This window comes from Rhamphochromis longiceps, linkage group LG5 (genome assembly GCF_057381845.1).
Source record: "Rhamphochromis longiceps isolate RC_006_pf linkage group LG5, R_longiceps_female_GT1.1, whole genome shotgun sequence".
Classification (NCBI taxonomy): Eukaryota; Metazoa; Chordata; class Actinopteri; order Cichliformes; family Cichlidae; genus Rhamphochromis; species Rhamphochromis longiceps.
This window is the reverse complement of record NC_140561.1, coordinates 10,168,713-10,190,360: the sequence shown is the minus strand read 5'-3', so window position 1 is coordinate 10,190,360 and position 21,648 is coordinate 10,168,713. Positions and strand designations below refer to the sequence as shown.

General features: G+C 42.1%; 1 protein-coding gene across 18 annotated transcripts in view; it reads right to left on the bottom strand.

The window, feature by feature from the left end:
• Positions 1-21,648, bottom strand: part of foxp1b (forkhead box P1b) — a 151,113-nt gene that overhangs the window by 33,434 nt on the left and 96,031 nt on the right. For 14 of the 18 annotated variants that reach the window (XR_014911695.1, XM_085405684.1, XM_085405690.1 and 11 more), the window contains 3 exons: positions 18,807-18,932; positions 2,476-2,613; positions 2,101-2,208 (listed from right to left, as the gene is read on the bottom strand). Coding sequence is in view for 17 of the 18 variants with exons in the window: in XM_085405684.1 (XP_085261810.1) it covers positions 2,101-2,208; positions 2,476-2,613; positions 18,807-18,932 (372 nt within the window). In the remaining variant the exon portion in view is untranslated. Of the gene's footprint in view, positions 1-2,100; positions 2,209-2,475; positions 2,614-9,890; positions 10,207-18,806; positions 18,933-21,648 lie in introns of those variants that run through there. The other 4 variants (XM_085405693.1, XM_085405692.1, XM_085405698.1 and 1 more) reach the window with 2 other exon arrangements.

Sequence of the window (21,648 nt, the reverse complement as noted above, 5' to 3'; positions counted from 1 at the left end):
CTTCCTCTACCTCCCTCCTGCCCTGCACCCAGCCTGCTGCTTCTGCACTGGCTGACTAAAAATAACGCTCTGGGCAGCGCTGGCCCATTACAGCGAGCGGTGTCGTCTCATTGGATCAATCAGAGGAAGAAGGCACTTTGTCAGTGGTAACGGAGGGTCATAATTGAAGAGTAACTACATTCAGTCTCAGGCTCATGTGTGATCTAACCCAAAATGTGAGGGAAGAAAGTGAGACAGAGAAAAAAAGAGCGACTCGATAAAGATCACATTCAGGATGCAGGTGGCCTGTGATCCTCTCTGATGTGTTCTGTTTATGAACGATGGTTGGCTCTTTTTCTCCTTTCATCAGTGTGAGAGAAGTTTCTCTTGTCTTGAGTTTTTCTCTGTTCAGCAGCTCCTCCCTGACAGATAAAGATAATAGTGCTATGGGAGGGGGAGGGGGGCTTAGAAGGAACAATGTCTTTCATCAAAACGCTAAGTAAATAGGCTAAATAAATAGAGGGGTGGCTTTTGAGGGAAAAAAAAGGAAGAAAGAAAATGGAGTGCTGCAAATGAATTTAACTCTCTCCCCTTCATATTTTTCCTCTAGTCCCGTCAGCTGACAGCGGCTCCTGTGCACTCTCAGCATGCAGACACATTAAAAACCCCCAGACCCAATAGACCAAATAAGAGGTTAACAAGAAGTGGCACGAGGGAGAGAAAAATACAGTCCCTGACAAATGATAAAGAGTGGCACTGGCAGCCCTTTATTGTCAAGCTTCAAATATAAAGTTAAAGATCTTTGAAAAACTAAATTTTGATGTCTTTAAAATAAAAGAGGCACAAAGCAACAACAGGGGGTTATTGTCTGGCAGCCACAGGGGATTCACTGCATAATTCTTATTCTGTCTTTTGATGGCTGCTAGAAATGCGACTGAAAGAGAGAGAGAGAGCGAGTGCGATGGAGAAGAGAAAGAAAACATCGGCAGAAGGGGAGAGCCTCTCGAGGCTGCATCCATTTCCTGTGATCATACATAATATGCTTCAAAAGTAGTTTTTTCTTTTATTCTCATGCTCCATTCAACTGATCAATTGCACCTCCTTGTCTGCCCCCCTCGCCTCCCCCTCTTTTTCTCCCTTGCTCCTCTAGTGTTTACATCAGATGCGACTTGGTGACAGGCCCTATCTGAGGCCGAGGAGCTCTGCTGTCATGTTGATTTATGGGAGCATCATGCCACAACTTGTCCAAACTGAAGCCCGCAGTTCATTAATTAGGGAGCTACGACTTTGAAGTTGGGTGCTTCGACAGCACGCGGACGTGTGCGGGAGTGAGCATGCGTGGATGAGCGTGGGTCCGCTTTTAACGCCGGGCTTAATTTTCTGTGTTTCCTTTACTCTCCAAACATTGGAACTCAACGGGGACAAGAGTGAAAATTCCCAGATCGTCTTTGAACTTCTTCTGACCGCACAATAATAATTTGCTTCGTCCACAGTGATGCCTGTATCCGCCTGTCATTAACACGCATTAAGCCGCTGCCTATGAGCAAGCCTCGCTGCACTACGGGGAGCGAAGGAGGGAAAGCAAGAAAGAAAAATGGTGAAAAAAAACTCAACATGGGCAACAAAGCTGGAAGCGCTCTCTGCACTGATATCTCACAATTACATGCCTTCTTTTCCTCTGCCATTTCCATGTTAATTACCGAGAAAAGCCTCTCAGATTTATATGCTCTGTGTTTCTGCCTTTCTCCCTTCTGCCTTTCATTATGTCCTACACAAGGCTCAGAGGAACGGTCATCTCTTTGTTGCTTAGGACACTTGTTTACTAGAAAAAAAACTACAACAATGGCCTGAGTCTTTTCTGTAACATATTATACATTTAATGTGGAGACAGGTCCAAAAAAGAGACACTGGATTCTTAGCACAGTATAAGTCAGTTGTTACCATTTATCCAGCCAGTCTGACATGCTAATCAGAAGCATGAGTGCACTTGATTCTCCCCCCGTCTCTGCTTTAACCACAGGCTGAAAGCAGATGGAGTTGAGGGAGGGAGCACGCATGCCTTTCGTACATTGTCTGGCCAATGTTTGGTAATGGCAGGCGGCTGGAGTGATGTCAGCTTACCTCTTTACTCTGCTTGCTGCCTGCATGTTGCTGCTGTTGCTGCTGCTGCTGGAGGAGCTGGAGGTGGAGTTGTTCCTGCTGCTTCTTGTAGAATTCTTGGAGTTGCTGCTGCAGAAGAGACGGGAGGGTGACATGTGAAGCAAAGTCTATCAGTCATGCAAACCTGGCAGTGGATTTTGTGAGAATTTTCAACACTTTGAGGGATGCTGTCTTTGAGGCTTAGAAAAGAAAGGAGAATAGCAGTTCAAAGTGAATTTATCTTTGCGAAACATGGTCTATACATAAGAAGATTTTCATTTCAAGCTGAGACATTCACCATCTGAAACTTGATGGCCCCGTCTGAAGAAGATTACTGGTAGCATGAATGTACGTTACCTGTTGTAACATGAGGGCCTGTTGCTGCTGGAGAAGAACCTGGAGCTGCTGAGGGCTCAGGACTTGTTGCTGAAGAATCTGCTGCATTTGCTGTGGAGTTATCACTTGAGGTGTCATCATAGCCACTGACACTGGAACCTGCACACACAACAAGCAGATAGCTGTTAATTAGTGCAGGAAGCAAAAAGCAATCCATCCTCAACACTGGCTCCTTCTTGTTTACTGTCACATGTGTGCTACAGCCTACAAGCAAGGTAGGGTAAAAAAATGTAGCTCAACAAAAAACAAAGACACACATTAGACAAACATAATAGACTATAAGAGGCTTTGATGCATTCTAGGAATTCATCTCAAGTGTCATCTTGAAGTGTTGCAATCTGCACATGACCTCCAGCAAACATCTAACACACACATTTCGCCCCTCTAACCATTATGACACCACACCAGACTGAGACAGGCTAAAGGACACAAGAGAGCCAGGCGTGGGTCAACACGTCCACCCCGACTTCCATCCTTCCACCTTCCCCTCTCTCGCACATACCCCCTCCACAAAACCCGATATGATCTGCATTTACAAACGGCGAAGCTCCAATAAGCATCGCCGTTTGCACGACGCGGCAAATGTGTCATACCTGAAGACGTGAAAGATTGCCTCCAAAAATGCTGTGGTTCGCTTGTCGCGCATGCACGACATGTCATGTGAGAACATTTCATTAGAGATGCTGTCAACAGCGATCTATTATTGTGAAGATATAGAGCGCCTGGAGGAGGAGCCATGGTGAAGAACACACGGGCCCCTAACTAACTCCCTGCAGAAAGGTGTGAGTGCATGACTCCTCAAAACAAGTGATTTGTTGTGACACCGAAAGAGCCCCCACAGTTGTCAGGGTGCCTTAATTGCTCCAGCGACATAGGGGACTTGGAGTGTGTCTGGATGCTGCCACTCACTGCTATGATGTGCAATACCATTAAAAGCTCCTTTCCCTGACATTTGGATGACAAACAGCGATGGAGATATGCTTGTATACTGCGGCGTCTTTGCAGTTGTTAACATGTTGCGGCTGTGGTTCTTTTTGTGCACGAATACATTAGTATCTGTGTGTGCATAAGCGAGTATTAAAATGTACTCTTTCAGGCTGATGTCAGCAGCCGATAGAGCAGACATAACCGGTGACAGACTGTCTTCACCAAGGTTACCCAAATTGTGTGGTCACCTTAAAGCTAATGACACCCCTCTGAATTTTTCATGCTTTTCTGAATGCAATTTAGCTGTTTAAAATCTCGTCCGGTAACGAAGGGGCTTTTCTTGACACACGCCCTGCATCCATATCACCTTATTCACTCTCCCCATTGTAGCATAAAACAAAAACAAAGCACTGCCATAATGAACAGCTTGTAGTGAAAATGCAGAGGAAAGGGCAGTGATGTCAAACAGAACGGAGCAGCTTTGATGCTCTCTGTTAACTTTATTGAGCCGTGCCAGACTACACTGGGATATGTTCTTCCAAACCCAAGAGAATGAAGGAGGGTCAGCCCCACCCAGGACCAACACACACTTCACATTTCTTATTTTCAGCAGGAGGCGCAAGGGGTGCGAGGAGGAAAATGCAATATTAATTCCCCCCTGTATTATGTCTTAATATGCAGTTCATCTTGACTTTTGCACATGACTTGTCCTGTCATTTGCATAGCCTCGGCCTCCCATTTCCTAATTTCACAGTCATTATCCAGCGAAGTCCTTTTTTCTGGGCATCACTAATTTTGATGAACTATTCTGAAGGTCAACCAAGCAGCCTGGTCTTGCTGACATGCAAACCCGTACATGATGTGATATGCAGTGCACGTCGAAATGTGGCATTTACCCCCTCCAAAAGAGGATAAATAAAAATGCCCCCCCCCCCCTTTTTTTCTCCACAAACTTCACTTTTACTACATGCGTAAAAAATCTACTCCATATTAGTCACGCTCTATTTTTTACCAGCGTGTAAAGGCTGCAAATTTTGTCTTCGTTTCAAATGTATAATCATTTTGTCATGCCATATTACACAGTGTGATGTGGAAAAGGGGAGAGCAAACTTCGAGTTAACACAGAGGTTTTATACACTTAACCAGATCTCAATAACTGTCGATTTCATTACAAATTACACAGAGATTTCCTTCAGTGTAACTGTCTTAATTCTTTACACCTGAGGTGTGTATCTCATCACGGTTTCACACTTCGCCTTGTCAAGAGCATCTGGCTCTCAGTAACTACAGTTAGAGCAGCCTCCTCCGTGAACAGCCCCAGCAAGAGGCTATTACAGACCCCCATTTTATTACCCATTACTACTGAGGTCATTAGCAGCAAGAGGGATTGTATGCTTCTTAACCTATTGATCAATGTAACTACTACCATTTAATCCTGTGCTGAAGGAGTGAAAATCTGCCTAAGACTGGGTCCTATTGAGTGGAAGGGCGGGAGGAGCACTTTAACTGAAAAATATTGCCTTGGCCGCTGTATCGTGCCCATTTAACGCAAACACAGGACGCCAGTCGCCATTTAGAGCACTCCCATATGGTGCACTCCCTTATCTCTTGGATAACATCATGACTCCAAATGATCCACAAAAATATATCACCATCTAAAGATAGTCTAAAAGGAGACCCGTACTGGGCTAATAACTGGAGGGATCCACTGAGCCCAGCTCTAATCTACTCCACCAATATGAGAGTGTGAAAAAGAGGACATTCTGAGGATGCCAGAAATAGCTGACGTTTATGAATTTCATGAAGGTGTGGTGCTCTCCAGGTGCCTCCCATACATAAACATTCAAACCTGGAACATTCTCACACAGCTGCACAGTGACTGGAGGCAATATACTGTACCAGCACAGGCCTGCTGGCCAAACACACAGATGCAGACAAACACACCCATGCACAGAACTGTGGCATGTTAACTGCCACAAGTACATACAGGCACACGTGCAGCCCATAATACATTGTATATGAAGAGCAAAACCACATGCACAAAAAGAAACATGCACGGCACATTGAGTATAAAAATGTCATACTATAAAAAAAACATTTAAAAAGGAATTTAAATGTTAATACTTAACATGATAAAATTATTTTTTTTAAAAAGTGTTTTCCTCAATTTGAAAAAAACTAAAAAATTATTAAAATATTCCTCTTGTTTACTGCTCCACTTCTGAAAAAGCGCCAGCACACAGTACAGGAAACATTTGTCATAAAGGGACACCTACGGTGGGACAACGTCTGTCTGTGAGAAACTAACAAGAGAAGAGTGCAAAATGCGATAATCTAATGAGGGAACACACCCCAGATCTGAAAACATTTTAGAGTCACTGATTCAGAGTTAATGAAGATCCCCCTCCTATCACAAGTCAGAGGTCAAAGCACGGCGAAGAGGAGTAAGGTGAATGAGGCTGCACGATAGCGCCTTTTTTCACACTAAGGCAATTAAGAGGAGCAGCAATGAGGGACGAGGAGGTGAATGTCAGTGAGCCCGACAAAGACGTTTCACTGAAAGATACGAAGACGCAGGAAAAAAAAGGGGGAGAAAGAAAGAAAAGCAGAGAGAATTATCAAATTTTCATTTGTATTCCCTGGGGTCGTGTTGTTTTGTGGGGGCATCAAATGGAATGGAGAAGTAAAAAAGAAATACCAGCCCCAGTCCGTTTGATGCTGTTGTTTTACCTTGGCCTGCTGTGGCGCAAGGAAACGACTTCCCATCCCGACTATGATCTCCTGCATGAAAATGTCGCCAAAATGAGGATTTCACGGGAGCTATTGTACTTAAGTGATGTGTGAACATAATTAGTCGTCGACAAGACTGGAAAGACTAATTCCACATTAGCCATTCAGGTTGATTGAAATCTTTGGAGTGGAGAGAATTTCCCCTAAAAAATAGATTCACACCAATAACCTTTCCCCCTAATAATAATTGTAACAACAACAATAATAATAATGATTATTGTAATAATAATAATAATAATAATAATAGTAATAATCAGAATATCTTGATTTATATTTTGTTTGTGGTTGTCATTATTGGGAAAACAACACAATGTGAATTATGCAGCAGAATTTAAATGTAAAAAGTAGGACACAAGTACTAAATAATCCCAACATATGTTAGACCACCATAATTCCTTTCTTGTCATCCACAATCAAGCTGTTTTAAAAATATTTACAGCTCAGATAAACAGGATAATCACAGCCACATTTACCATGCACTATATCTTCTGAGTTCGGGGCGGAGATGTGTGAGGGGGAGCGAGACTCAAATTATTTGCAACAACTGTAAAAACAAAAGTTAAGATTGCGTTTTAATTAACTCGACGACTACAAACAAACAGGTTTTCGCCGGAGCTCGACCCAGCATCGGGTTTAAACAAACAAACTGCACGGCAACGTGAGCAAGCTCTCGCCCCAGCAATAACAGCCGAGCTGCGACCTGGACGCCGTTTCCCACACTGGAGGGAGCCGCCACTGCAGGTGACCACCGCTGAGGGAGCGCACATAGGTCGCCCTCCCTCTTCCCCCTCAAACGCACACACTTGTGCCGCATCACGATCACACTTTGGTATTTAAAATGTTCACTTTTGTATTAAAAAAAAGAAAAGAAGATTTGACTTGGATTTTATAAAAAAAAATGAAAATTGTGTTAAAATATTATATTAAAGGTGGTTCAAATACTTCTGATACAATTCTTTGTTTCTTTTGCTTACAAAAAAATTAAAAGAAAGGAGTGTATCATACATTTTGGTGTGTGACTCACTGTCCTGTCATTCTTTCTGACCTTTTCAAGCCACACCTCCAAGTATGTATTTTACAAGGTATTTTGAGTTCTGAAACCAAGCAAACCAAATTCTCGGTGAGTGATGTCCTACACACAACTGTTCGATGTTTGCACCTTTCCCGGAAACATCTTACGACCGCTGTTCATATAAACTGTGCGCCCGTGATCTTTAGTTCACCAGCTTTACACGGTTACGCAACGCTGCGTGTTTTCAGATGCATTATTCGAGTCAGTTGAGATTTAATTAAGATCACAGCCTCTGAAATCCCTTTCAAATGAAAGTGTAGTCAAAAGACAATGGCTGACACATCCTCGTACAGATTGTTTCTATTCTCTGCACACCAGCAAGGCAAAGCTAATCCTTGTTTCCATGACGGCAGACAAGAGGGACACAAATTATGTTGCTTCTTGACACTCTTAATGCTGTTTTTAAGTGAACAGCCAAATAATTAAATTATATAAATTATATTGAAATAAATTCACACTGACAGCAGCATGTTTTTGGAATTAAGTAAAAACCAGTATATGGAGAAAAAAAGAAGAAGAAGTGTTTCAGTCCCAATAATCCACCCTTATTTTCTAGATGCAACATGACAATAGGCTCCCTTTAATACTTTAGAAATATATAGGCTGGGACTTAGATGAATGGTTAAAAAGACCTTCTGCCATAAAACACTCTACACCATGTAATCTCATCATTATCCTACCATCTCAACCTTTTGAAACACATGGCATCTCAAGTGTAATGTTAATCTTCCCCGTTTGAAACAGAGATGCACATTCTCCAAATAGCAACGGGCAAAAAAAAGAAAAAAAAAAAGGAAAAACGATTGCAAGCCTTTTTCAAGTAAAAACATGTTTTAGTCGGGAAAGCCAGAGAATAACAGCAGAGAGCAGCTGGTGGCTCACTATATCACTGCTAAACTATTCCCCCGTCTCTCCTCTCTGTCTTGCCTGCCTGCTCCAGTACAAAGCAAAGACCGTCCCTGTAAAGGATATCCCAGTGAGCCGTGGGGCTCTGCAGGCTACCCCCGTGTGCCCCCCTCTCCGGGTACACAGCTAATATCTGGTTGCCTATGTCATGGTTTAGAAATGACAGGTGCTGGCAGCCCCTCGCCTTGACAGGCCACTGCACAAATAACGCCCCAGCCTGAAAGGGCTAATGCACTACTAATGAACAATAAATCAACTTTGATTACAAACTGTCAACCCAATCAGCTCGCACTCCAGCTCTCCCAAACTGCGAGTCTCGGCTGCACAGCTGCACAACATTACGGCGAACACTGCCCTGTTTAGGCTTCGCTGTCCTGCTTCTCAACTATCTGATAATCTGCTCCATCTCTCCTCCTGTCCACTTTCTTAGCTGTGAGAGTTGAAAGACTGTACCAAAGGGGAAAAAAAGTTTCAGAAATGCTGAGAAATACAACAAAAACACTTCAAAAAAGGGAAAAAAAACACAAGTTCTTCTGTTGCTATATGAGTGTATTACTTAAATGACTGCAGTAAAAATACTTGAGGTCATTAAACAACAGAAAGTCAATAACTGTCTTCTGTGTAAAACCTCAAAACTGCCAAGGAGGACTCAAACTTGACAGTAGAAAAATGGAGCAAATTGACCACAACTTTCCCCCTTAAATGTATTTTGCAATCCTTTTATTGCAAGTGCCGACACACACGCATAGGCCCGCACCAACATTCGCACACTAACTTTTCAGAAAGACATGAGCGATGACATTTAGAGTGACAGCGTGTCTCCAACGTGGTTTGTGGTGACGGTGTCAAATATAGAGCTGTGCCAGCCACTGTCTTAATTCACTGTGACACCATGAGGAGACTGAGGATTAGTCCAGGCCATTAGAGCAAGCAAAGTCTGACCAGCACTCATTAACTCTGGGGAACAAGTCACAAAATACACAACTAGCAAAACATAATTTGGAGAAAACAAGTACTCGCACACCCTTAATTCAAGGATGTAAACAATGAAGCTTAACAAGTATTTTCTAAAAAAAAAAGAAAAAAAAAAGAGCAAAATACAAAAACACACACAAATGAAAGTAAAAGAGCTGGCAAACCTGTCTCCTGTTTTTCCTAGAACTTTCCATAATTTGAACGTGTACAGTATTAGATCCTGCTTAACTGGTTAGCTCACTATCAGCAAAGTCAACAAAACTAAACAAACACTGTAAAGTGTCAGTGAGAAACTTCATGTATGTGGTTAGGCAAGGCAGAGGAAACTGTTGCACAAGCTTACAGTAAAAAGCCAAATTCCTGAAAACAACTAACAGCACAGACAAACAGAGACATCATCTCCATACAGTCTTGCTCTGAAAGGCAACACATTTAGAGACAATAAATCTAACATACATGACTTTATATATTTCTCTTAACACAGCAAGCATGCAAACTGACAGCATCTTAACAACAAAGTAAACCCTGGATAACTACTCTTCCCATAGGAAGAAGCATGACAAAATTAACCAGCTACAATGACAGAACGTCAACAATGGACAGACAATAAAACTCCTTTTCTCCTTTTCCCTCTTCAAATTAAATTGTCAAGTTTTTTCATACAAGAAAGCTGGCAAAATCACAGAAATCAATCATATTGACAAACCTGACAAACTCCATTTAGCTGGCAGGGTAAACAGAGTGCCGGGCCACGCGGTGTGGAGTGAAGCAGAGCGGAGAGTCGAGCAGCGAGGGGAAGAGAGAGAGGGAGGGAGAGAGAGAGCGAGTGTGAGTAAGTAAGAGAGAGAGAGAGAGGTAGGGGCGCGCAGGCTGGCAGGCAGAGAGGCTGAGAACAAGCGCTGCTGTGCTGTGGAGTCTCCAACCTTCCTCAGGATACAGACAGATTGCACGCACAAGGTTGCTCCCTGGCTGACAAGATACAAAACTATCCAATCAACCACGCCCTTCTCCACCAATCACAACCAGCCTTCTAAACATAATCAATTCAAATGGGGCCACACAATAGGAAGCCGCGGGCTGGGCTGCAGGTGAAACTGTGCCTTTGTGTGGGGGCCCCTTTAAAAAAAAAGGAGAAAGAGAAAGAGAGAGAGAGAGGGAGAGGCAGAGAAAAAAAAGGCACAGTTGACGGCTGTTAACCCTTTGACCCCTGCCGGGACTCGGGCCGTGCTATTGAAACAATGGGAACTTAAAGAAAAGAGGCCCTTTAATTAAACAACAGATAAGTAAACACAGCTATCTAGCGGAAAGAAAGAAAACTGGCCTTGCTATCAGCCTCTTTATTGTTCTGCTAAATGGAATTGTTTACAGTGCTGGAACAAAGGCACAACTCATTTTACATGCTGAAAACACTAAATGCACACAAACAATTCACAAGGCTTTGTAGCTATTTTCTTCCTTTAAAATTTCCCAAGAAAAACAAATTCTATTTTAGCCTAAAATAATATAATTATGAGATTAGGGTAGCTTTGTATTTTCTGTACTAATGCCAATCTTTTTATAGTTTGTACTTACAGAGTTTACTATAGGAATCAACCAGTAATAATATGCAAAACCAAGTTTGCGAGTATTCAGCCATAAAATCAACCACAGCAGCATAAAAAAAATTTCAAACCAGTTTTTAAACACTTATCCCTCAATTTGGCCTCAGACAAGCTAAAACCACTTACATTAACAGCTAACATTACACCAGCTACCAGGCAATCCATCCAACTCCATCCCAATGAGAGCAATTAGCTGTCATGATATCATCACACTCTTTAACACCCGTGTGCACTCAGCAAGTGGAAAAGACAGAAGAAGAAAACAGGACCCTGCCACCTACTGGAGATCTTACTGAACTCCCAGGGAGAGACAGTAGGGCGAAAGCCCTGACTGCTGACAACCTATATGTCTTATCTTTCAATTGAGCTACCTACTCCTGAACAATATTTATAAACATTTAATTACATTCCACTCTGTAGCACATCTAAACATGAGAAAATGGAATGAGTTCTTAATCAGTCCCACTTCTGTAACAACATTAAAATCAGGGTTACTAAGTTGTGCAACCCACTTAAAAGAATTAGACAAAAGCACGAGGAAAGATTAACACCTCACTTTGTTAATTATCATGACAATAAACACAGAGCTGAATAACAGAGCTCTAAAACACAGCTCATATCAACAGCTATAAACCCTTGGCCAAGGATGAAGGAATGTTCATGGGATACATTCCAGTCCGCAAACACACTGGTAAAATAAACAGAGCGCCTGCATAACAAGCCACTGCTCTCATCTGCTAATAACTAACAATGAGCTCTGCTAAGCTGGCCTGACCTATATAAATTATTGACTGGGACACCTCAAGTGTCAAAAGTGACAATTCCAATACGTATCATAGTGAATAATTAAGTGGAAGAAAAGGGGCTTTTATTTTCTATCTGACACCCTCAAGACGCCTCACACAAAAAGAGAGTGACACGCAGCCATGTGCTTGCAACTACACGCATGCACACGCAAACACGCACAAAGTGGTTTAGGCTACGGCCACGCTATTCTCCCCCGGCACTCTCCCTGGGGTGGCATGTCGGCGTATTCTCAATAAAACACCTTCTTAGCAGTAATAGGCCACTGTTCTCATTTCAACGCTCCCAAAGGCCTCATGATAAATTTAGCAGACACACAGTTCAAGCTTCTCCTCTCACATACTGTCTTTCTAATCCATTGCCTCTGTGCCTGCGCCATGTAAAATAATTACACATATGTGTCGATGTGATACACACCCTATGTGGATTTTTTTTTGTTCCTGTGCACACAGAAACATCAATATTCTTGAGCCTTGAATCCGTCCCTTGTGATAGTTTACCGAGAGTACTGAGCGATTGTGTTCATGACAGAGTGGATGACATTATAAAATACTCCCATTTCCTGCTCGAGTTAGAGTGAAAGTATGAGTTAATGTCTGGCCTGAGCTATGGCTGAAGATAACGACTCGGCTCCAATTACAAAGCCTTCCCAAAACACTAACGCAGCCAGTGAATAAGCTGCACCGGCATGCCAACCAGTGTCTTACTGCTACTACATTAAGACAAGTAGGGAAATGGAGTGGAAGCGGAGAACAAATTCATTCTCATTGCTTTTCTTGAAAAGCGCTGGTGACCTGGACCATTGTCATGAGAAAACAAACACACCCTTTTTTCCTCTCCTCTTGTGTGTTTGGAGTATTTTATTGTTTACTGGCAGAGACTCAGCAGGGCAGGTGTGGGACCTATATAAATAACAGCTGCTCTATTTAATATAACCTACATAACATATTTTTTCCCTGTTATTTCCATTTCAAATGTTATTTCAAAAGTACAAAGCTTTTAAGAAACAATTGTAAATCGAACAAAGTGTGTTTTCCGAGCTACAGCAAAACTTCACACTTTGCAAAGTTCAGAAAGAAGTGACTTTTGATTTAAGGGGAAAAAAACTGTTATTTGGTGACCCACTCACTTGCACTGACGCCGCACGGGAGAGCGCTATGTCATTTCTGCAGCAGTAAAACAATAGCACAAACAACTTTTGAAGAGGTGGAGAGTTTCTATTCAGAGCCAAACCAAAACCGATCGCATCTTTTATTTATCGTGTTATTATTTTTTTCTACACTTCTGTGCCCTTGTTCCTCTCTCGCATAAAACTCTTGCATATTGTTACTGTTTATTAAGTCAATCAAAAATAAAAGACAGCGAGTCCGCCTTTAAATATCTGCACACTACTGAAGGAGTAAGTCACATTCTGAGCGAATGAGGTTATCACCCGGAGCAGAGAGGACTTACAGCAAGTCACGCCTGACTCACCATGTTCCTCGTGGTCTATTATATATGGCTTTGGTTATTTACTTTTAATTTTGACAACCAGGAGCACATTGTTTAGTCAGCACATGTGAAGTCTGTATTTGCAAAATATTTCCTGAGATGATATGCCAGCTAGTATATAACGGAGCTTCCAGTGCGCACTAGTGTGGTTTTTCACTTAGTCAAAACAAAAACACTTTTGGGTTTGAGCAACATCGATTTAGGGAGGTGGGGGAATTTTTGTCTTGTCTTTTTTGGCGATTGATTCATCTTTGATTTAAAACGAAAACCATATTAATACAAAGAAACCCAGTTCTTTTTACTAAGCAATAACAATGATTCTGCGGTGGCTGCCAGGGTTAAAAGAGCGTCACAAGTAAACCTAAAGCTGCAAATAAGTTACTGAGCGACATTTGATATTTGGGTTCTGCTATGTACCAAAATAATGCATTATCATGGGCGATGAGCTATGCATAAAATTTACAGTTAGTTATCAGATTTGAGTAGAAACCTGTCTGCCTTTGGGTGGCTCCTGTCATCGCTTTTTAAAGACTAAAGAGGAGTCTAATCACGAACTACATTACTTTGGCTTTTTCTGCACACTATATGGATAAAGCGGTTAAGCACAATTATGGTCTGCTGTTAAACATCCAACACAAATATAAAATGCTCCAAATAAAGCCCTCGTGTCGACCTGTATATCTGTATCACTCTTCTGCTGTCTAAGCAGTAACAGTTTACTTTATTCGAGTCTTAACCAAAAGTGAAAATGGAATAAGAGAATTGCCAAGCTGTCAAAAGTGTGCATTGACACCCAAAGAGAAACTGCATTGTGAGCTGATGCTGACTTGACTGCACCTTGCATAGCTGTTAGTGTTTATAAATGCTATGGCTGACTGTGCACCCATCCATCCTTCTACCGCTCTCCAAAGGGCGTGTGAATCACTCCAAAAAAAACGACAAGCATTAAAATCAAGACGTAACGCCAGAGGATGACATAAAGATACGACAAATTTCAGGGGAAGTGTATATGTTTGTGTATCCGTGGGGATGACTGAGTGGGGTGGAGTGCTGCGAAGGCTGACTGCTTGAAGGGAAACATCAGGCCTCCAATGAATACAGAGGGTCCTGCAAACAGCAGAGTGGCTCCCAGCTCTGTGACTGGAGTCAATTCGACAGTCATCAACTTGGCCGGGCGAGAGCTCCCACCGCCGCCACCCCCCTCCCTCCCACTTGGCTATGTGGAATCAGGACAGATGACTTCATTCTGACAGGATTATCCCAAACCTGGTTCTAATATATACAGTACACATAATACATTTTTACAATATGACAAGGAAAACAAGCGACCATAGAGACGGCCTATTCCCCGGCACCTGTCTTGGCTTTGTGCTGATCTTTCCTGACAGTATTTATCACCTCAAAGCAATGCACACATCAGAATGAGATTTCATTACAGAATCACCTTGAGACAGCCCCTAACTGAATAACACACTGCATTGTTGTTGCTATGATTTTATGAAGTGACTTTCTTGTGAATGGGCATATCTCTGCTAAAATGTTTAACGACTTCCCTAAGAATGACTCACTTCAGTAACAGCGGCGTGAAATCAGGCTACAAACGGCATTATCAACGACTATTCCTTCTATCACTATGCTCAGCACTTCTTTTTCTTCATATTTCTGGTCTATAATGCTTTAAATATATTTATATGTCACTCTAAACTAAATCTAAATGCACAGAGATTTTTTTTTCACACAATAACCGACCCATGACATGAATCTAGAGTCCTGCCTATTGTCACCTCGCCACTGGGCGATCGCTGCTGTGCCACTTTGGGCCACTGGCCGGCCAGACTGCGGAGGCACCTCGAAGTGCTGCCTCAGATCAGCCTGCAGCACTGGCTGAGCTCCAGCTGACAGGCTTTGGCCTAGTGCTCTAATGACTTACAGATTGGAGCTCTGTGGTATACATGTGTCAGGACAATGCCATGGGCCTACTGCAAAAACAGTAGGAGAGGGAGGGAAAGCCGCCGGCTTCTCCCTGTCCTGTCAGACAGAGGCTTGGCCCCTGGATTGTGTCACATCACGCTTCCCCCCAACAGACCACAAATGAAGGATGTGAAAAGCAAATGCGGGGAGGAGGAGGGGCATTGGAGGGGAGCTCTCTAACTTAAAAGGCTTTCATCCTGTAAACTGAAAAGACATTATCTTTTGACCTGGAGATGCCCTCCGCGAGGCTGTACACTATGGTGTGAGAACAGAGTGAGCAAAGGAGAACGAAAGAGAGAAAAGAAAAGGGAAAGAAGAGAGGATCGAGGCTTCAGCTGGTAATAGTGTAGATAAGGAAATTGTCTGGTTTTTAAACATTATCTGTAGTTTCTCTGTCTGAAGAATAACAAGTGATGCACCTTTGACATTATGAAAATGTTCAGCGAAATATTTATCAGTGAATTGTGAATAGTGTTTCTCATTTAAAATAGAAGGCCAACACATAATTACAATAAGTGCAAAAACTTTTAGGGTAGAAGATGATCTTTACTTTAATATGGACAACAAAGCTCTCAGTAAAGCAATCACTTTCCCTCTCCACAAGCAAACTACCTCTGCTAAAAGCCTGAATTGTTAACACGCTACATTATGCACCTGCCTCTCTTCAAAGCAGCCGTTCATGTATTCTCATTACAATCAGCACAGACTGACAGAAATCAGTCGCTGTCATTCAGCAGTAGATGCAGGAAACTGGCTGCTGGCCATGTACCTCACCGTACTGAATGCTGATCTTAAACACAATCCTGGATGGGAAACAAGCATAATCTGGATATTACACTCAGAGCATAGACACCATATTGACACAACATCTCCTGCCCGGGTGCCACATAATCCCCTGTAGTAGGTGGATGCGTGCACAGGTTCCCTTGGAATGAGGTGTAGTTAACCAGCCGGTCTCGTGTGCATTGCCACAAACGAGCATCAATTCCCCCCCTCCCCCCACCTCGGTGCTGGTGGACTATCAGCGAGGGTCCGACAGTGTTGTTCCTAATTACCTATTTCTCCACTCCTGATCCTGCGGCTGGCATAATTAGTTACCTGGGGCTGCAATCCAATTTGAAGTGATGACAAGAAAGTGATCCATGAAAAAGTAATAAGTTAAATCCAATTTCAGCCTGCCTCTAATTAAATGCACATGGAACTAATGAGTCAAACCCTACCATTTCACTGATAATGGTAATTAGCGGGGTGGGAGTTGCCGGCTCTCGTCGTTGTGCCACTGTAGGTGTGAAGCGCAAAAGGTAAAAGCGGCATGGATTCTTTTAATTACATGTGTCATTCTGTCAATGTAATTTACTGGCTTTTTGACCAGTCAAGTATGTTTAGCTGCTTTCCAGCATGCATAGCAGCTGTTTGTATATCTAGCATGATTAAAAGGCCTCTAGGCTGCTGAGTATACAGCGCAGGCATCTTTATCCAACGGCAGGGGTGGGCGGTACAGGGGTGAGGGGGCTTCGGGGGCACTCCTGCTGAAGATATAAAACCAAAGAGCCATTTAATGCTGATCAAGGATTCTGAGGCTTGTTTGACTCATATTTTTTTTCCCTTTAGTGCTCTGTGCAGGTCAGTTTTTTTCCTGAATGTTTCATATATACAGTGCTTCATTATTTTTGACTTGAATGAATTGGAAAGTGAGTCACATCTCCAAATGAGTAAAAGTCTCTCTGCACATCTCCTCGTGCCTAATAGGAAGAACACTGAGATGAATGGAGTCTCGTCTGCAGATCAGGTGCTTTTATGAGGTGTCAGCTTACTACACAGTCCCATAATTGTTGGATCATGTCTTTTGATGACCCAGTCCAGCTCAACAGAGAATCATTATCCAGGCTGTGTGATGGAGATAGTGAATGTTCTGTGTGAAGGAGGCTCCTCTAAGCACAGGGTTTGTTCTTAAAAGAGAAAATGACTATCTGGTGTTTGAAAAAAACAATGTTTGCGATATGGAACATAACAGAAATGCCACCAACTGAAAACGTTAAACTAAATGCAATGCACACTTGCACAGAATGGCCCAGTGATGTCTGCGCCTGAATACTTATCCTTGTGTGTGCACTGCTAGTGGTTGGGCTGGGTTTAATTAGTAGAATATGTAATTTGGAGATAAACAAACACTCGTCTGGACTTGTGGTTTTTTCATAATGGCAGTTTCAACTCAGCAAAATGTAGCATAGGACATTAGAGAGCAGGCAATTTACAGCGTTAGTTAGATACTACAGTGAGCCTGAGCTCTCTTCACAAGAACTGGGCAGAAGAGGGGAGTAAGAGAGGGGGGGGGGGCAGGGGGAAAGGGCCCGACTCTCTTTTCAATAGCTGAGTGACAGCTTGGCCAAGCTCTCTGTATACATTAATAAATTAGAATTTTAATTTTGTCTTTGTCTGCAGGAGATGGTTTAGTACTTTACTATGTACCAACAACTGGCTGTATGCTGGAATCTGCCGTTGTGGTCCCCTCTGTTGACCTCTGCAGCACAATTCCCTGGCAGGCTGGGGAAACTGTTTAGTTTGATCCTTTCAACTTATTTGAATCCTGACAAATATGCACACAACTGAAAGGTCATCACAGTCATATTTCATCCTCTGGAGCTATTCCGAAGACATCTGCACAACAAAGAGGCTTTTCCACAACCTGACATTAGACCTAGCTGCTACAATAGCTCATTAAAAAGGGCCCCCAATGGGATAGTAAGGGTATTAAATATTATATATATACACACAGAGAGAACAGGGCCTCCGTATTAATTACCAAATATGCCCTGAAGTCGTTTGCAATTTCACACTGACACAAACAACCGCTCCTTGTTCAAACAAAGATATACATCTCTGAGGCAAATGTTGCATCAGAAATACAGCACTGTCGATCTTAAAAGCAAGATGAAAAAACAAAACAAAAACCCCCCGATTTTTTCCCCGCTGTTTTTTTCCCTTTGCATTACAAAGGCAGTTCAAATAAGTGTCCCACCACCTGTTTATCTCTTAATACCTTTGCATTCTCCCACCCCGTGCTCATGTCTCTCTGTTCCAGCTTTAAACCCTCCACCTGGAACACACACCCCACTTGCGGTCTGCTCTAGAGCACCTCCTGCTGCCAGAGGTATAGACTAGCCTCTTCTTTTATTTCTGCTGTATGCATGAGTGTGATGAAAAGAAAGCAAGGAAAGAACAAAGCCAAACTCCCTTTAGCGGGAGGAACTGAGCTCTTTCTCTTCTAGCTTTTCCTCTTTTCCACACTTTCTCCTGCTTACAAACTTCCTAAACAAAATGCAGCCAATAAGGACAATCCTGTCTACTGCGGTAATCTCAAACAGTGATAATCCAGATAATACTGGATGAGCCGGTGATCTCAACCGGCCACAATGAGATTTTTCTGTGTGTCTGGCCTCTAAACAGAACCCCTTTCTGCGTAGTGCTACCACCTCCAGTGCTACCTGGATGACACAGGGTTGAGCGTGTGTGCCGCTAAATCACACATAATGCGTGAGCATACATAACTGCAAATGTTGCACTGCCAATATTAATTTCCTGTTTGTGAACTTAGACTACTGCTGTACTTTTTCTCGCACACTATGTTCTAGCAAGAGTTGCACAAGTTCACTTCATTTTTTTTTATTATCTGAATAACCACAAAGTTAAATAACCAAGCCATCAGATAACCCTGAGTTAAAATATGAGAGAACATCTGAGAACGACAACAATACCTGCAGGCTTTGCTGCTTGTCGTTGGCTTTGGGGGATTTGCGACCAGTATTTTGCTGAGACTGCAGTTGCTGTGGCTGGGATTGCTGCTGTTGCTGAAGAAGTATTTGCCGAGCCATTTGAAGAGCCTAGAAGAGAAATTAAAAAAGAAAAGTTACGTCCCCGGAGAACACTTTGATGCCTATTATCAGTGCAGACGTAACCCTTAGAGCAATATTCTCATTGCCGTATGAAAGATAACAAAAACCACAGACCTCCTTTCATGTTATCCTGTTCGGTGTCATAAAGCTAAGACTGGCATAAACAATGCTTAGATGTCAAAACAAATTCACAGACAGAGAAGACCAAAACAAGTCATGTTCAGCAATCCAGAAGAAATATTTATCTGTTGATAACTCACACTTACAGAAAACACAAATTGTCAAAGACACAAATCAGTTCTTTAGATCCTCCTTTAGCTCGGTCAAACTCCCCTTCAGAAAGCAAATAAAAGACTTTATAGAGGCCTCAAATATCTGTTAAAGGACACGGCCTTCTCAGTGGAAAACAAAATACAGTGCAGTCACATGTTTATTGCTCCAGCTACTCCCTTTTCCCTTACGATAAATAATCAAACATGCCATCCAGAGCAAACAAAGCTGGAGAAAGCTAGGGGGAAAAAAACACAGTGGTCTTGAAAACGGTCAGCGATACCAAGAAAAGCAAGCGTTGTGTTCCCACAGTGAGCTGGCCAGCCTCACACCTCCACCAGTAAACCATCTGGGTAAATAACTGGCCTCATTCTTTCCATGTTCCTCAGACGATTGCTCCCACAATTAAACAAACAGTTAGGGGGCGCATCCAAACTCATCTCATATACGGGCAACCTATTAGTTCTTCTGTCAATTTCTTGAGAAGTTTGTAACCTGCAAAAGTAAACGGTATAAGAGAGGGAGTAGAAAAACAGAAGAGAAAAACGTTATAGTCATGTGTGAAAAAGTGAGTGAAACTTGTGAAGGACTGTGTGAAAGTAAGATATCAAACAGGGAACGAGCAAACAGAAAGCTGTGTGTAGACAGAAGAAAAGACGTGCCAGTAAAGTCCTAATGCCAGACAAGTCAGACGGTACTTTAAGTCCGAAAGGGGAGAGACAGCTAGGGGTATGAAGAGAACAGCTGTGTGACCGTTTGTGTGTGGGCGTACGCGCTGACCCTCCCAAAAACACGGCTGTCCAATGACATCATGAGTCATAAATATGACCGCAGGCAACAAAGAGGCCACACTGCTGGCATGTCACCGTGCTCGACTTTTAAAGGAGAAAAATTCTCCTTCTCTCAGCCTATCTGTGTCCTTCTGTCACGTAAAGATAAATGAGACCAACATATCTCAGTCTGCATGCCTAATTGTTTTTTGCTTTGAAAATTGAGAAGGGGAACCCCCTCAAAACAATCACACTCATAAAGAGAGTGTCGAAATTCAAACTAAGAACAATGTGAGCAAGATTCACTCCCACACATGACGGCAATATTTACATTTTAGGCATCAACTTTTTTACTCCAAAGCAACTCACAATTGCAACTTCAAATCGCAAGGACGTGAACTTAATTGACACTCGGAGGAGATCGGAAAAATACAAATGAATAATAATATTGTCTCTTCTTGTCACGCAGACTGTAAAAAAGAAAAATAAATATTAATAAAATAGTGAGAATTGCTTTTGGGAATTCATGGAATCCCAAAGGCTTTTTGTTTGATTGGTTTATTAAAGATTATTTTATTTTTTTCCATCTTAAGATTTTAGTGGTTGAAAAAATTTTGTTTAAATTATATAAGAAGCTAAAAATCTGATATTTCACGTCAATTTCCTATGCCAGTTACCAAAGTCAAAAGCTTCTAAAACAATATTGATACCTTAAATATATTTAGGAAACGGTGGTGTTATCTTCAGTGTGGTAGCTCTCATAATCTCCAGGTTTTCTGTTAGCACTACATACTTTAGGACTAGACATTCAAATGTGACTTCAAGATGTACTTGCGCTGTAATACCGATATGTGATAAGGAAATTCAAAATGAAATTCAAAAAAAAAGCAAAGAAGCAGTAACAAAATCATTCACTACGCCCAAGGCGTGGTATTACGGGCACATTGAAGAATAAACAAAGTGTGCTGTTTTCTTTTTCCTTGTAACTGATGACACATGCAGTGAAATGTGTGTGTGGTGTGTGAGTCTGGGTTTACAACCGAGGGTGTTGGAACAAAGAGAGTTGAGTCAACAGGATATGATAGGAAGTTCAGACAGTAATGGATGAAAAGATACATTTCTGGGAAGTCTTTCCTCACTGTCATCAGAGTATAAAGAAAAGAAAAGCGCAGAAAGAAAAGGGTCTTTTAGGGAAAAGTAGATAAGACTTGTGACAATGAAAATAAAATCTTTATATTTTAGAATATAAGTATATATTTATATCTTACTCAGTGCATTCCATGCATGCCAAATTAACCCAAGGCTGTTTAGTTGTGTGTATCACACATAAATAGTAATAATATGACTATTATGACTGCATTAAGGTGCCTCAGCTTAAAGCAAAGGAGTCACAGGCAGTTTAAACAATAACAGCATTCTGCCACATTGCATGAAACGAGAAAATTACCAACACAGCCTTCCACTTTTCACGTCAACAGCTTCATCAAATTATACTTCCAATTAAAGTAAGGGCAATAATTATGTGATCGTGCCCTTGAAAACACAGTCGATGATCATCTTGACATAGGCAAATTAACTGAAATCACATTGCAGCCCGACAGCAAATACGTCGGCGTAATGAGAATCTTACTTTTGACGGTCAGAGCTGCAACAACAGTAAACAC